Here is a 13,965-nt window from a genome sequence, read left to right as displayed (position 1 = left end):
CTTCTTTAAACTTTCATTTCAGCTACACAAATATTTACACACGCGCACAGTCGTGGAGGTGAGAGGCGTGGCTGCCCGACGGCCGGAGTCACAGGCGTTCGAAAGGCCCTGGTCTAGTCTAAGTCCAGTTCCTCAGACACTGGCTGACCAGTGAGCCTGCAAGTCTACGAGCTGGTAACTTGGGGCCCGTAATCTAGGGAATCTTTTCCTCCCCTCTTTCTGTATGGAATTCTCAGGAATTCACAAAAGTTGACAGAATAATGAGCAATGAACACCCATTGCCAAAACATTCAGCTATCTCCCTGCTTTTTCTGGTTTGAATAACAGTAACCTCACAAATCATGTAATTTCACCTATAAAATCTCAGCATATACATTTATTACATCAGAACATGACAAAACACAAATATTAAAAACAACAAAATTACCTGACTGGTGGTGGCACAGTGGACCGAGTGTCGACCTCAGATACTGAGGTCCCAGGTGTGAAACCCGGAGGTGGCCAGCTTGAACACGGGATCATCGACATGATCCCAGTGGTTGGTTTGAGCCCAAAGGTCGCTAGCTTGAAGCCCAAGGTCACTGGCTTGAAGCCGAAGGTTGCTGGCTTATGCAAGGGGTCACTGGATAGATTGGAGCCCAGCCCCCTCAGGGCATGTATGAGAAGCAACCAATGAACAACCCAAGTGACACAACTACAAGCTTATGCTTCTCATCGCTCTCCCTTCCTGTCTTTCTCTCTCCGTCTCTCTCTATATAAGTAAATGAATAAATAAATGTGTAAACATGACAAAATTAATAACAATCCCTCATTACCACTTAAGACCCAGTCTTCCACTTCTAGGGCACCTTATCTATCACTTTTCCTTTTTCATCTGAAAAATGCAAATAAACTAGATTGATGCAGAAATATTTAACTTTGTTCAGGCTGAAATCCTGGCCACTGGTGGGGCAACCTGCAACCTAACAGCAGCTGCACAAGCAGCAGAACACAGGACCCAAACAGGGTGGAGGCTCGGTGGTGACTTCCCACAGTGGCGACTTCCTACAGACTACAATCCTCAACTACGTGTCACGTTTTTATAAAAATGCACACAATCCAACTCAAGTGTACACCTATGTTTCTTACAAAAAGGAGTTACGTCCTGAAAGAATAACGTCAAAACACACAGAACTTGGGTCCGTTTTGTAAGGAGGCAAGTTTATTCTCCAAACATCAAATCAGGACCTGTGGTCTGCAAGGTGCTGGTCATTATATTATGGAGCCCTCCAAGCAGAAGTGGCACCAGTGGGCCCAGGCCTCTAGCACCCAGACTTCAGTCCCCATGCTCACCCCAGACTTACCAGCAGCTCCTCCTGCACCCCTACCACCCAGTGCCTTCCACGGGGCATGGCAGGGGCTCGTCACCCTCGTCCCATGTGCCAGGGTAGCCTGAGAAAGGGCAGAGCTATACCCAGGGCCACTTTATTTGAAATGCACTTGGTTCTCCTGGTCCTCTGGCAGCTCGCCGCTTCCTGTCCTGAGGAATTAGGCCACACTGAAACAGCCTGAGTAATTGCTTGACAAGCTCCAAGACAAGTACCATACCTGATGACTGAAAAAGACCATCCACCCACATTTTAAAAGGGTTAAATCTGCATTTTTTGAGGGAGTTATGTTGGGAAGAGAATTTAAATGTCCGACTAGTAAGTCATTACTTCTGCTATTTCAGCTTGAAATTGTCTGTACATTTTAGGATAAGTGTCTCTGATTAGTTTACCACAATGAAAATGACAACACCAACACTTAGGAGTTGGAGGTGACCTCACACTGAGTGGTGGGGGGGGGGGCAGAGGAGGAAGGTTCTGCCAGCTTGTGACGGGCACAGAGCAATAGGCAAACTGTGCTAAGTAGTGGCCTGGATAGGAATCCCCGCCCCAGAGCCCTGGGTGGCCGCCTGTGGGAAAAGGAGCTGGGGCAGGAGCAGAACACAGAAAACACACACTCCAGGCTAAGGTAACTATGTGTCCTCTAAAAGAGACAATGAATCTCTGCTGATAAGACAATTAAATTCATCAGTAACCTTCTCTATGCCTAAATCTTTCCACTGCCCTCGACTCTGAAATCCTTGAGTTTTGCTGGCTTTTCATTTCTATTCCAAAAGCTCAGGAATGTCTGGCTGCTTCTCTCTCTCAATATTGCTAACGATGTCATGTTTATGTCAAAATTGGTCGAAAGTTCTAGAAGAAATTTAAGTCAATCCCATCCTCCCTGGGAGGGTGCTAACTCAGTGACTCTCCTTTACAGGTAGGAAGAGAGTTTGGCCTGATTGTGGAAGACTGTGGCTAGCTAGGACTGGTGCTCTACTGGGACTGAGGTGACAGCCAGAAGCGCTGGGGACAGGCTATCTCCTGTGCAGGCTCTGGTGCACCTGGCTCTCTGCAACAGGGAAGGAGGTAACTGACTCAGTTTCTCCTCGGGCCTCCCACCAGCTTCAGTACAAAGCTTACACCCAGCTCTCCCCTTCTATGTGGCGGGCCACATTCCTCTGCAGACGGAGGCTTCAGGCTGAATCACTTTCTTGGGCCCCTTTCCAAATTTACACATCTTTGTAGGTAACTGCTACTGCACTTGAAGTTGGATGTGTGCTCATGACATAAAACAAGCAAACAAGGTGACAGAGGCAGCACCACGTAAGCCTCTGAATACCACCTGCCTATACTCCACTTCAAATGCACCTCTTAGAAGTGGGGCACCTTGTGAGACAGGTGATGAGTAACTCGACTGAAGGACACAGCTGGCTCTGATAGAAGATCATAGGACTAATCAAGGTCTGTTTTAAACTTACACATGAAAGTGCACACACGCACAAACTTACTAAACCAAAAATGACGGGTAAGACACTAAAGCAGGTTATAAAGCCTGTATTTGAAAAAGATCCATTTCATTGAAACCCCCTTTCCATTTTAATGGTAGCTTACTTATCCCCACGTGGTTATTTCAGTCTCCTTAAAATGTTGAGCTTTTTTTTGCCTGACCAGGCGGTGGCGCAGTGGATAGAGCATTGAACTGGGATACCGAGGATCCAGGTTCAAGACCCCGAGGTCGCCAGCTTGAGTGCGGCTCATCTGGTTTGAGCAAAAGCTCACCAGCATGGACCCAAGGTCGCTGGCTCCAGCAAGGGGTTACTCGGTCTGCTGAAGGCCCGTGGTCAAGGCACATATGAGAAAGCAATCAATGAACAACTAAGGTGTCGCAATGCGCAACGAAAAACTAATGATTGATGCTTCTCATCTCTCCGTTCCTGTCTGTCTGTCCCCGTCTATTCCTGTCTCTGACTCTGTCTCTGTAAAAAACCAAAAAAAAACAAAAAAACAAAAACCGTTGAGCTTCTTTTTATCAACTTCTCTATCCCCATAGAGCCACATCTTAAAAACGACATCCACTAAGTTGCCTCTTGAACTATATCCGAAATCCAACTGTGATCCCTCGGATGGTGTTAGGTAGAGAAAACTAAGCCTGTGCTCGAGCTGTATACCGTGGGGCGCAGCTTCTGGTTTAGTCCCTACCAAAAACTTGAAGACATTAAGCAGCAAAGGTTCGCCCTTGAGTCTCACCCTCACTGTCTCTAAGACTCCGACCCTAGAAGACTTTTCTGCCTCTAAGCGCGGCCAGCTCCTCTGCAGCCCCGGTCACTGGCTGGGACAGGCCATGTGGATGGAGAGCCGGGGTTTGGGGGAGTCACTGGCCGGAAGGGGCGGAAAGGCGTGGCTCCTTCCTCCCCGGCCGCGCCGGCCGGCAGAGGACCCCCTAACAGCATTGTCCCGGGGCGCGCCTACTGCCGTCCGCGGGGACCCGCTCGGCCGCCCGCCCTGCCCGGCCTGCGCGCCCGCCCGCCCGCCCGCCGCGCTCACTCCCAGCGCGAGCTCCCGGACCTCCCCACGCCGGACTTCCCGGCCCGGACCTCCCTTCCCCGGGCCTGCCCGCGCCGGGAGCCTCCCTGCGCCCCCGATCCCCGGCCCCTCCGCCCCCCGTCCGGACCGCGGGAGAACGCACCTTCTTGCCCTTCTTGCCCTCCTCCTCCATGTCGCCGCGAGCGGTCCCCGCGGCCCGGCCCGCCCCGGGAGCCCCGCGCCCCCCGCGACCGCTACATGCTCGCCCCGGCCCCGCGGCCGCCGCAGCCGCGTTCCTGCGCCGCCCGCCCGCCGCCCTGCCGCCGTCTCCGCCCGCGGCCGCCAGGGGCCGTCCGCACCCCGCACCCCGCACTTCCGGGCCGAGGCCCGGCCCCGCACCCCGAGAGCCCGCCCCCGGCCCCGCCACGCCCCTACCCGCCCCCAGCCCTCCTTGGACCCCCGGGACCGCGGGAGCGGATCCCGCTTTTCCATTCCGCCGCCATCTTGACAGCCGCCCACTTCTCCGCCCGCTTCGCATTCCGGGAGGCCGAGCTCCGGGCGATTGGAGACGGAAAGCGGGGCCGCGGGAGGGGCTGGTACGTGGGAGGGGCTTGCTGGGTGGGATGGGGCGGGGCCAGAGGGCGATGGGCGGGGCCGGCCCGGGCCGGGGCTAACAGGGAGGTGAGAGTCTTGTTTTATTAGTTCCCTTGTTTGTTAAACCTGCCACCTTCCAACTCGGAGTGGTCTGCCTCTTCCCCGTAGAAAGCTAGTTTCAAGTTACAACCAGAAAGCTCCCGAGGCTGCAAACTCGCACGCCCAGACCCTATCACAATAAAACGTAGACGCTTAACCGGCAGCTAGAATTTGCCCGAAAGCACACTGCCCATTGGAGTCCGCAGCAGCAGCAGCAGCAGCAGCAGGCCCACTCTCTTGCCACTAAACCAAGTTACCAGCAAGAACCTTACAGCACAGGTAAACTGAGACCTAACAAACCAATGTTGTCTCGACTGTTCCTTTCCTCCCTAAGGGATCCTATGCCAGGTGCCAGTGTACTGTCAGCTCCGCATTCTCTCTCGTCTCCCGCTCTGTGGGGTGGAGCTGAGCTCCTGACCACTGCTCTGCCTGTACAAGGTGCTAGGAGGCCCTGCGACTTGCAGTCTGGTGACAAGTGGAGCCCCTGCCTTCCCAGGACTCCGGGAGACAGTGAGTGAGGACGCCCGGATCCTTGGGAAATCTTCCCGGGGTGAGAGACGGGCCCCGCGGGCTTATTTAGCCATGAGGGACTTCCGTTCACTTGAAAAGGGCAGCAACTTGAATTCCGAAAGCAAAGGAGTCCCCGTCCTACATGGAACAGAGCGGACCAGCATCCCCTTTCCTTTGCCGGGCCGCTTCCGGCTCCGTTCCTACAAGGCCCGTTTCCTTGCCGTCCCGGGGCTCCGCCCCCGCCGAGGTTGGCAAGCTCACAACGCGCCCGTCCACAAGTACTGGATTGGGGTTCCGTCCCCGACGGAATGAGCAAGGCACGCCCGGTGCGCCCAGGACGCTGCGTGCGGCTTCGAGCGGGCTGCGTGATGACGCAAACACGCAGCGTGCTTGGCGGCAGCCGTGGCTGACAGTGGTGGTATGGCAGTGTGTCAGCGGGATGTTGCCGGGTGTCATCTTAATCTGAGGCCATCGAGCGTCCCAGGTGGGACCCGCCGTCTGCCGAAGCCGGGTAAGGGTCGTGGGCCCGTGCGGCGGCGCGCGGCAGTGGTGCTGGCCTCTGGGAGGGGCCTCCAGCCGGGCTCTGAGGATCCGGTTCGGAAGACACGTGCATCCTGGGAGGGTGGAGGACGCGCTGGGGACGGGGTCGCGAGAGCGGCTTCCCCAGGGCCGAGAACCAGGCTCTTGCGAGGCGGGCCGGCCGCTGAGCGCGCGCCCCGTCCGCGGCCGTCCTGCGACCACGTGCGCTGTGAGTGCCGCTTCCCGGCACTGGGCCCGCAGTGCCCGCCAATTCACGGGACAGTCGTCGCTGAACCTATTTCTGTGTCCTGCCCCACAGTGTGTGCTGACCTATAGAGGAATGTGAAGGAAAAGGCTGCCTTGTGCAATGACGTGATGAGACGGATAACTCAGGGGTCTGGTAAGTTTAGGAAGTCTCTGCTCTGCTGGAATGAATGGCAGGGTCCCCGGGAGTGATGTGTGTTTGATGAGACTGTGAGTCCCCAGGCTCCTGGGAGGAACCCACGTGGGCTAACTCAACTCCAGGCGGGGCTGAGGCTGTGGGCTGCAAGCCTCCAGCGTGCTTGGGTCTGGGGTGACCCTATGCATTCCTACAGCGCTTGCAAGAGCATTTTGAAACGGTTTGAGGCCTTGTCCTGCTGCATCCAGAACAAGGTTATAGAAATTTCAAACAGTCGCTTGCTGCCTTCGGATCCGCTCTGTTAGGCATTGTGTGGATCTGCACTGTCCCGCAGTAATCACTTGCCCCGTAGAGGTTAAAAGTTTAAATTTGTTAAATTCGATTTTCTATTCACAGTACCCACATTTCAGGTGCTTAATTGCGACATGGGGCAAGTGGCTACTGGAGTGGAATGCAGATCCAGATCACAGAACAGTCACGTTTTTGCAGAAGTTGTTTTGGGTGTTTGTTGGCTGTGCTCCAGGTTTGTTGCAAGTTTCATTTTATCATATCCTGAAAACAGCCTTACAAAAGTTTGAAAATTAAGCTCAGCCTGACCTGTGGTGGCGCAGTGGATAAAGCGTCAACCTGGAAATGCTGAGGTCGCCGGTTCGAAACCCTGGGCTTGCCTGGTCAAGGCACATATGGGAGTTGATGCTTCCAGCTCCTCCCCACCTTCTCTCTCTGTCTCTCCTCTCTTTCTCCCTCTCTGTCTCTCTCCTCTCTAAAATTTAAAAAAAAAGAAAGAAAGAAAATTAAGCTCAGGGGGAGTGGGAGGGGTCAAGGCTGGTCAGTTATACGGGAATCAAGAGTAGAGAGCAGTAAGACGGACAGGCCCTAAGGGACTGAGGGTCCAGGAGACAAGCCGTGGAGAACCGAACCACAGGCTGAATTCTGCCGCGGAGCAAATGGCAGGTGAGCTTCGTGTGTGTGTGTGTGTGTGTGTGTGTGTGTGTGTGTGTGTAGATATAAATGCAGAGCCTGTGGGTGAAGGGGGCGCTGATGTTAGCTGAACTCTGGTGCAAAACTTAATAATTCCTCACCCAGTTTATGTACTGATATAGTCATTTATTGCTTCTTTTGCCATGTACAAAGAGAGGGGAAGGAAACATGAAAATAGTGGCTCAGCCGGGACTGTCTTCCTCTACTGGCTCCTCCCTCGGCTTTCTTGGAGTTTGGGCTGGAAGCTGTGAGCTCTGCCCCATTCCCTGCCAGCCCCTGGCCGGGGCAGGAGGCTCGCTAGGTGTGTGTATTGGAGGGCCTTCCACTGTCTCCCTGTTCAGCTGCTCGCCTGTGAGGGTGGAGCTCCTGGTCTCCAGCTGCGCTGGTAACTGCACTTGCGACGTCTCCTCTGGCCTCACCTCAGGCTGGGGCTCCAGCTTGGTGGCAGATTTCTTGTCAGAGCCGGGCTCAGGGGTTCCCGAGCTCCCCTCCTCCTTGCTGGCGGCTGCAGAGGACGGGGTCGGAGCCTTGGGCTGCACCCAGCAGTGGCTGAGGATCTCATCGATGCGCAGCCGCCGGTTGATGTCCGGCTGCAGCATGCGGCAGATGAGGTCCTTGCACTCGTCGGTGAGGTGCCTGGAGCGGGGGAAGCTGATGCGGTGCTCCTTCTGGGTACGCAGCATCTTCTTGATGTTGGAGTCGTCGTAGGGCATGGAGCCGCAGACCATGATGTAGAGGATCACGCCCAGGCTCCAGATGTCGTAGACCTTGGGCTGGTAGGGGATGCCCTGCAGGACCTCGGGGGCCGCGTAGGCTGCCGACCCACAGAAGGTCTTGCTCAGGATCAGTCGGCCGCCGTCGTCCCGCAAGCAGTGCTTGGAGAAGCCGAAGTCAGACAGCTTGATGTTGAAGTCCTTGTCGAGGAGAAGGTTCTCACACTTGAGGTCTCGGTGGACAATGTCCAGGTCGTGACAGTACTTGATGGCCGAGGAGAGCTGGTGGAACTTCTTGCGAGCGTCCTCTTCATGCAGGGCCCCCCGGGTTTTGATGAACTCCAGGAGGTCACCCTGGACTCCGAGCTCCATGACTATATAGACCTTGCCCTCCGATGTCTCGAAGATCTCGTAGGTCTTGATGATGGAGCGGTGGTTTAGCATGATCAGAATCTCAATTTCCCGGGGAAGGAATTTCTCCAAGAAGTCTTTGGGGGCTTTCTTGCGGTCAATGATCTTGACTGCCACATTGAACTTCAGGCGTTCAGAGTAAGCAGATTTGACTTTAGCATATGAGCCCTCTCCCAGATTTATCCCTATGATGTAGCCTCGTCGCTTGAGGATGGCAGCATCATCCATGGTGCCAGGAGCACCCAGTGCCTCAGAGGCCGCCTTCTACATCTCTGGAAGACATGGGCCAGCAGTGTCCTCATTTACACTATGGACAGAGAGCCCTCTGGGCTGGCCGGGCCTGCTGACCCTGCCTCCTAGAAGCCCAGGCTTGAGTGGAACGTTCAGCATTGTCTCCCAGGTGACCTCAGTGGGTGAAGTCACAGAGGAGGAGTGCCCCAGGGAATGAGGCTCTGGCCTGAGCCCTTGGACTCGGAACCCCGGAAGGCTAGTCAGTGGGCTGGAGCAGACTGAAGGCCTGCAGAGAGTGGCCTTGCATGTAGCTGGGATCTGAGGTAGGAGGAGGCTGTGGGGGCTCCTTGGGCTGCCCATGCCTCCAGACCCCGGGCCAGGACAGCTTGTTGGGCGGTGGCACTGGTCACTGCTACTTGAAAAGCCAGGCAGGAGGTTGTATTAGTCTGAGTCCCAGCAGGATACAAGACAGAGTCCAGCTGGGGCAGTCGGAGGGTTTTTAATAAGGGCACAATTTACAGAGGTAGGAGCAGACCTCTATAGAAAACCACACGGGTAGCCACACACTCTTGGAAGAAGGGAGGGATGGTCACTGGAACGAAGAAAGGTAGTGTAGCTAGGGTGACCTAGAGAGAGGCAGTGACCCCAGGAGGAGGCCACAGTGACCCACCCCCTTCCCCAGTCAAGGAGCTGGGGACAGATGTCCCTGACCTCTTCTTTTCCTTTCCTTTAGTCCTGGAAGCCCTTGCCTGCGTCCACACGGGTGGCCTGCAGGCCATGCAGCAGGGCAGAAGAGGGTGGAGGTAGATCCGGAGGAGCAAAGACTCCAGGCCGAAGGTTCTCTGCATGGTGAAGCCGTCTCTGCCCTCTCCCTGTGGTCTGGCTGGACCCTCACTGCCTGTACTGCTCTCCATCATGCAGACCTCTGCCGGCCTGCTGCTCTGACTGGCTGTGTGGCAGGTGGCTGGCAGGGATTTCTGCTCCTGTGTGCTCCCTTCCGGGGGCCTGTCCGGGCTGTAGCCTTGACCGGAGCTGGGGGGCAGAAGCTGAGCCTGGATGCCGCTTTGAGCCAGCAGCTGCTCCTGGAATGCTCTGAGGATGGTGCAAGTGGAGGTCAGTATTGAACAGGGACCAGTTTCTGCCAGCGGTGGCACCTTTGCCTTGTGGCCGTATCCACCCAGAGGGAGTGGGTCCCCTCTCATACCTGACACTCAGTAGGACCACGACTTGAAGGGGTTTGGAAGAACTGCTCCTGGGCAGTGCGCCAGTGAGGCCGGAGGTGGTCCGGGTGGGGATGGGTCCTCACCAGCCCTAGCCCCTCTCCGCCCTCCTTTCCAGCCCCGGCTGTGCAAGGCCTTGTATGCATGGCTGGTGGTCCTTCCTTTGGGCAGCTTGCTCCTCCCTCCTGCTGAGAACACCCAGTCCGGTGTGTCCCTTCCCGTGCTTACCTTGTTCCCGATAACAGGGGCGAAGTCAGTGCTTTGGGGGTTGTCCCCAGTGGCTTTTCTCTGTGCTGCGGTGGCCTGATCCGGCAGCAGCGGTGTCCGGGTTCTTCCCCTCCTCCCCCGGTGTGCAGGCAGGGTCCTTCCTGCGGAGGCCAGCTTGTGTGCTCTCTCCAGAGCTGGGCTTCCCTGTCCGCTCTCCCTGGAGAGCGCTCCTTGGCTGTTTCCGTCTCTGGAACATTGTCAGTTGTGCGGCCAGTGAAGCCTCCTCACAGAGTTCAGGCCGTTCCAGTTTTCCTCATCCTTCCTTTGCGGCAGTTCAGCCTTCAGAAGACCGCTTTAGGGCGCACTCTTGGGCCATGGGCAGGACCTCCACCTGCAGGTGTGCATAAAGGTTAAGTTCGGAACCCTTCGGCCCCTTTTCCAAGCTCCGCCCCTTTCAGTGTCTGTCATCTTGATCTCTGCCCTTCACTCCTTAAGTCCCGCCCTCATTGGGCCCACCCCTTTTGAGCACTGCGTGGACTGAACCGTGGACTGAACCGAGGCTGCGGCCCAGGACAGCAGCGCCTGTCTGCTCGTCCTCACCTGTACCGAGCCTGATGGCGCGGAGGGCTCGGCCCCTTCACCCAGTTTGAAACAGAACCACCATAGGGTGGTCGTCAGTTCAGTACAGGTGACAGGCGCACCCAGCTGGAAATGGGCAGGTTGGGAGAGGGTTCCAGAAGCCAGAGGGGACACCCTGTGTCCTCGCCTCGGTGCAGTCAGTGGGACAGGATGGGAAGTATAGACAGCACACCTCCCTTGAAGTGAGGCTTCCAGTGGGTTCCGATCTCTCTCCTGTCCGAGTGCTGGTGCTCACACAGCCTCCGCAGAGTGGCCCTCAGGAGACACTGATCTGTCCCTGAGTCTCTGGCTTCTGCAGTTCTGAGAGCCACGCCCTGTCTGCCCTTCGCTCCAGACTATCTTTTTTATAGGGACAGATCGATAGACAAGGACAGACAGACAGGAACGGAGAGAGATGCAGAAGCATCAATCATCAGTTTTTCATTGGGAGACCTTAGTTGTTCATTGATTACTTTCTCATATGTGCCTTGACCGTGGGCCTTCAGCAGACAGAGTGACCCCTTGCTCGAGCCAGCGACCTTGGGTCCAAGCTGGTGAGCTTCTTTTTTTCTTTTTTATTTTCTTTCTCAAGACAGATGAACACGTGCTCAAGCTGGCGACCTCAGGGTCTTGAACCTGAGTCCTCCGCATCCCAGTCCGACACTCTTATCCGCTGCTCCAGACTGTCTTCTCAGGGTTGTTCAGGACAGTCTGGGTGGACAAGGTAGCCCCTTCCTCCAGAGCAGAGAGCTGATGTGCCCCTGTCTGCCATAAACAATCTGGCTTTCCTGCACACAGGGTGCCATCTGGGTCGCCCGGTGTGGCCCTGCAGGAGCTGGGCTGGTGCTCTGACTGCTGCTGACGTGAAGAGCCCTCTGTCTGTCATCGAGGGCTCCTGAGCGGCCTCGGTGTCCGAACCTGGTGGGGCTGCATTGTCCAATGTAGGCTCGGGGGCAGTGTCTGAGGGGCGCCTGCCCCAGCACATGACACTTGCCATCCTCCCCAGTGTTTCAGTCCTGAGAGGTGTCCACTCAGTGCTCGTCGGGCTGGCCCAGGGCTCTGCAGGCAGTCCAGGAGTCCCTGGCCGAGAAGTTCAAAACCATCCACTTGTTCTGAACACTCCGTGTTGCAAGTCAGGGATTTGAGTTCCAGAAAGGCTAGTTGACTGGGCGCAGGAGTGTCAGGGCTCACGGGGCTGAGTCTTGTCAGGCAGTCGATGGCCTTTGTGGTTTTGGATTGGAGGTACTTCCTCTCCCCCGGGAATCCCCTAGGTCAGTGGTGTGTGGGTCCGGCGGGCGTGCTGCCACGAAGCCCTCCCAGTGGCGGCAGGAGGGGGGACCCAGGTGCAGTTTGTTGCTGCCCCCCCAGCAGCTGGCATTGATACCAGCCTCTGGCCATGTGCTCACATCGCTGAGTTCTCACCGCAAGCTTCAAGGTTTCCCTGTTTCCTTGTTTCCACAGGTGAGGTGGATGCGAGAGGTGGAGGCCCACCCATGCCAACACGCCAGGGAGAGGGCGACAGAAACAGAGCCCAGGCCTTGCTCCTTCCTTCTCGGAGCAGGTTCCGGTCCTCACTTGCTCGGGGTGCCTGGGGCTTGGCTGAGGTACTGGCTCAGGACCTGACTGATTCTGGCTGACCTCTCACCCCCGGGTGTGACGCTGTGTCTGCGTCTGCTTCCAGAACAAGGACCCGGCCCCTCTGACATTTTCTGAATGGAAAGAAAGAGACACTTAATAAACAGATTTTAAACGTGTGACTCAGTCCAGCTTGTTTCTCTCCTTTCCATAGTCCGCTCAGTACAGAGAAAGGCCCTGTCCTGGTGGGAGGTGCTGGAGCCAAGTTTCAGGGAGGCATGAGTTCCTTCCACTCCCTCGGGGAGTTTCCCCTGAGATCCTGGGGTGGGCGCTGCACCTGTGCCGGACCCAAGTGTGAACTGACGCCCTGTGCAGAGGGGTGCAGCTGACTTGTGCACACAGGTTACCCCTGCGCCCCACGTGCAGGGAGTGACAGGCCAGGCCTGGCTGACAGCGCCTTTCACATTCGGTTTTAGTGATGAGTGAACCACCAGGAGGAACCTGCACTCGGCTGTGAGTCACGGCGGCCACACCCTGAGGCCCAGGCAGAAAGCCTCCCCCGGGACCCTGCTGACTGCTCCACGCAGACCTGGAGCATGGGTGGCACTCTTAGAGTGGCCACACTGCACCTTCACGGGACAGGCTGGAGCCAGGCCTGCTGTGTGCACACTGAGAGCAGGTGGTGGCGTCAGCCTGAGCGAGTGCAGGTGTCCAGGGCAACGGACCAGGGGTGTGCTGCCCAGGGGGCAGGTGTCCAGGGCAACGGGCCAGGGGTGTGCTGCCCAGGGGGCGAGGGGCTGGCACGGGGCGGCGTCTAGACGCTGGTCCAGGCACGATGAGGGGGGCACTGCTGCCTTGCACTCCGGTTCCACAGCCACCGACACCGGCCCCTGCTGTCAGATCCTACAAGGTGTGTGCCCTGGGGAAGCTGCGGGTCAGGGCACTACTTGTCCTGCCTGGGACAAGACAGAAGCTGACCGGCCTGCACACACATCCAGCCAGGCCCAGGAAGGGAAAGGACATTTGGTATGATGTCACAGTGGCCTCAGGAGAGAATGTAAGTGGTGGGCGGTGACTGTCCTCAAGCTGTCAGGATGGAGAATGTGGTTAGGCTCAAGGTCACAGCAGCAGCCTCTAAAGCCAGGACCCAGGACCCGAGAGCTGAGTCCCTGACCTCAGAAAAGTCTTGACATTTCTACGTGGAAAAACCCAAAGAAAACTATTTTATGACACGTGAAAATTTTGCCAAGCTCAGGGTTGCAGTGTCCCTGAAGTTTCACTGGAATGGCTGTGTCCCTTTTAGTGTTAATACAAACCTAATACAGGCCCTGGCCAGTTGGCTCAGCAGTAGAACATCGGCCTGGCATGTGGAAGCCCCGGGTTTGATTCCTGGTCAGGACACACAGGAGAAGCGGCTATCTGCTTCACCCCTCCCCTATCTCTCTCTCTCTCCCCCTCCTGCAGCCATGGCTAGAATGGTTCGACCAGTTGGCCCGAGTGCTGAGGATGGCTCCATGATCTTGGCCTCAGGCACTAAAATAGCTTTGTTGCCGAGCAACCGAGCAGCAGCCCAGTGAGGCAAAGCATCCTCTGGTAAGGGCTTGCTGGGTGGATCCCAGTCAGAGCATGTGTGGGAGTCTGTCTCTGCCTCCCCGCCTCTCACTTAATGAAAAAAAAAATGCAAACCAAGATGTTGACCCCAGAAGTTTTGGGAAGTGAAACCCTGCTACCAGCTTGCACAGAACTCCCCAGATTCTCCCAACCTTTGGTTTGGAAAGCCCTTCAAAAACACCAGCCAGGCCTGACCTGTGGTGGTGCAGTGGGTAAAGCACCAACCTGGAACACTGAAGTCCCCAGTTTGAAACCCGCCCCTGGGCTTGCCCAGGCAACTACTATGAGTTGATGCTTCCCGCCTCTCTGCCCTCTTTCTCTCACCCCTATAAAATCAATAAATTAAATCTTAAAAAAAGAAAAAAGAAAAGAAAACAGCCCAAGAGCTGGGCAGAGAGGTCCAG

General features: G+C 56.3%; 3 protein-coding genes, 1 long non-coding RNA gene and 1 other non-coding gene across 6 annotated transcripts in view; 3 read left to right on the top strand and 2 right to left on the bottom strand.

Moving 5' to 3' along the window:
- Positions 1-4,211, bottom strand: part of CCM2 (CCM2 scaffold protein) — a 31,714-nt gene extending 27,503 nt beyond the window's left edge. The window contains exon 1 of the mRNA XM_066354430.1: positions 4,036-4,211. Coding sequence (XP_066210527.1) covers positions 4,036-4,065 — 30 coding nt within the window. The 5' untranslated portion in view covers positions 4,066-4,211. The remainder of the gene's footprint in view (positions 1-4,035) is intronic.
- Positions 1-13,965, top strand: part of H2AZ2 (H2A.Z variant histone 2) — a 113,295-nt gene that overhangs the window by 34,895 nt on the left and 64,435 nt on the right. The gene's annotated exons all lie outside the window — the stretch shown is intronic.
- Positions 5,445-12,136, top strand: LOC136384070 (uncharacterized). Its single transcript, XR_010747519.1, has 4 exons — positions 5,445-5,586; positions 5,914-5,994; positions 9,064-9,443; positions 11,837-12,136. It is a non-coding gene; the product is annotated as an uncharacterized lncRNA (long non-coding RNA).
- Positions 6,139-6,270, top strand: LOC136384279 (small nucleolar RNA SNORA9). The gene has a single exon (XR_010747569.1). It is a non-coding gene; the product is annotated as a small nucleolar RNA SNORA9 (small nucleolar RNA).
- Positions 7,014-9,053, bottom strand: LOC136384069 (testis-specific serine/threonine-protein kinase 1-like). Its single transcript, XM_066354122.1, has one exon. The coding sequence runs from the start codon at positions 8,325-8,327 to the stop codon at positions 7,158-7,160; it is 1,170 nt and encodes a 389-aa protein (XP_066210219.1). The 5' UTR covers positions 8,328-9,053; the 3' UTR covers positions 7,014-7,157.

This window comes from Saccopteryx leptura, chromosome 12, assembly GCF_036850995.1.
Source record: "Saccopteryx leptura isolate mSacLep1 chromosome 12, mSacLep1_pri_phased_curated, whole genome shotgun sequence".
Lineage (NCBI taxonomy): Eukaryota > Metazoa > Chordata > Mammalia > Chiroptera > Emballonuridae > Saccopteryx > Saccopteryx leptura.
This window is presented reverse-complemented; position numbering and strand designations above follow the sequence as displayed.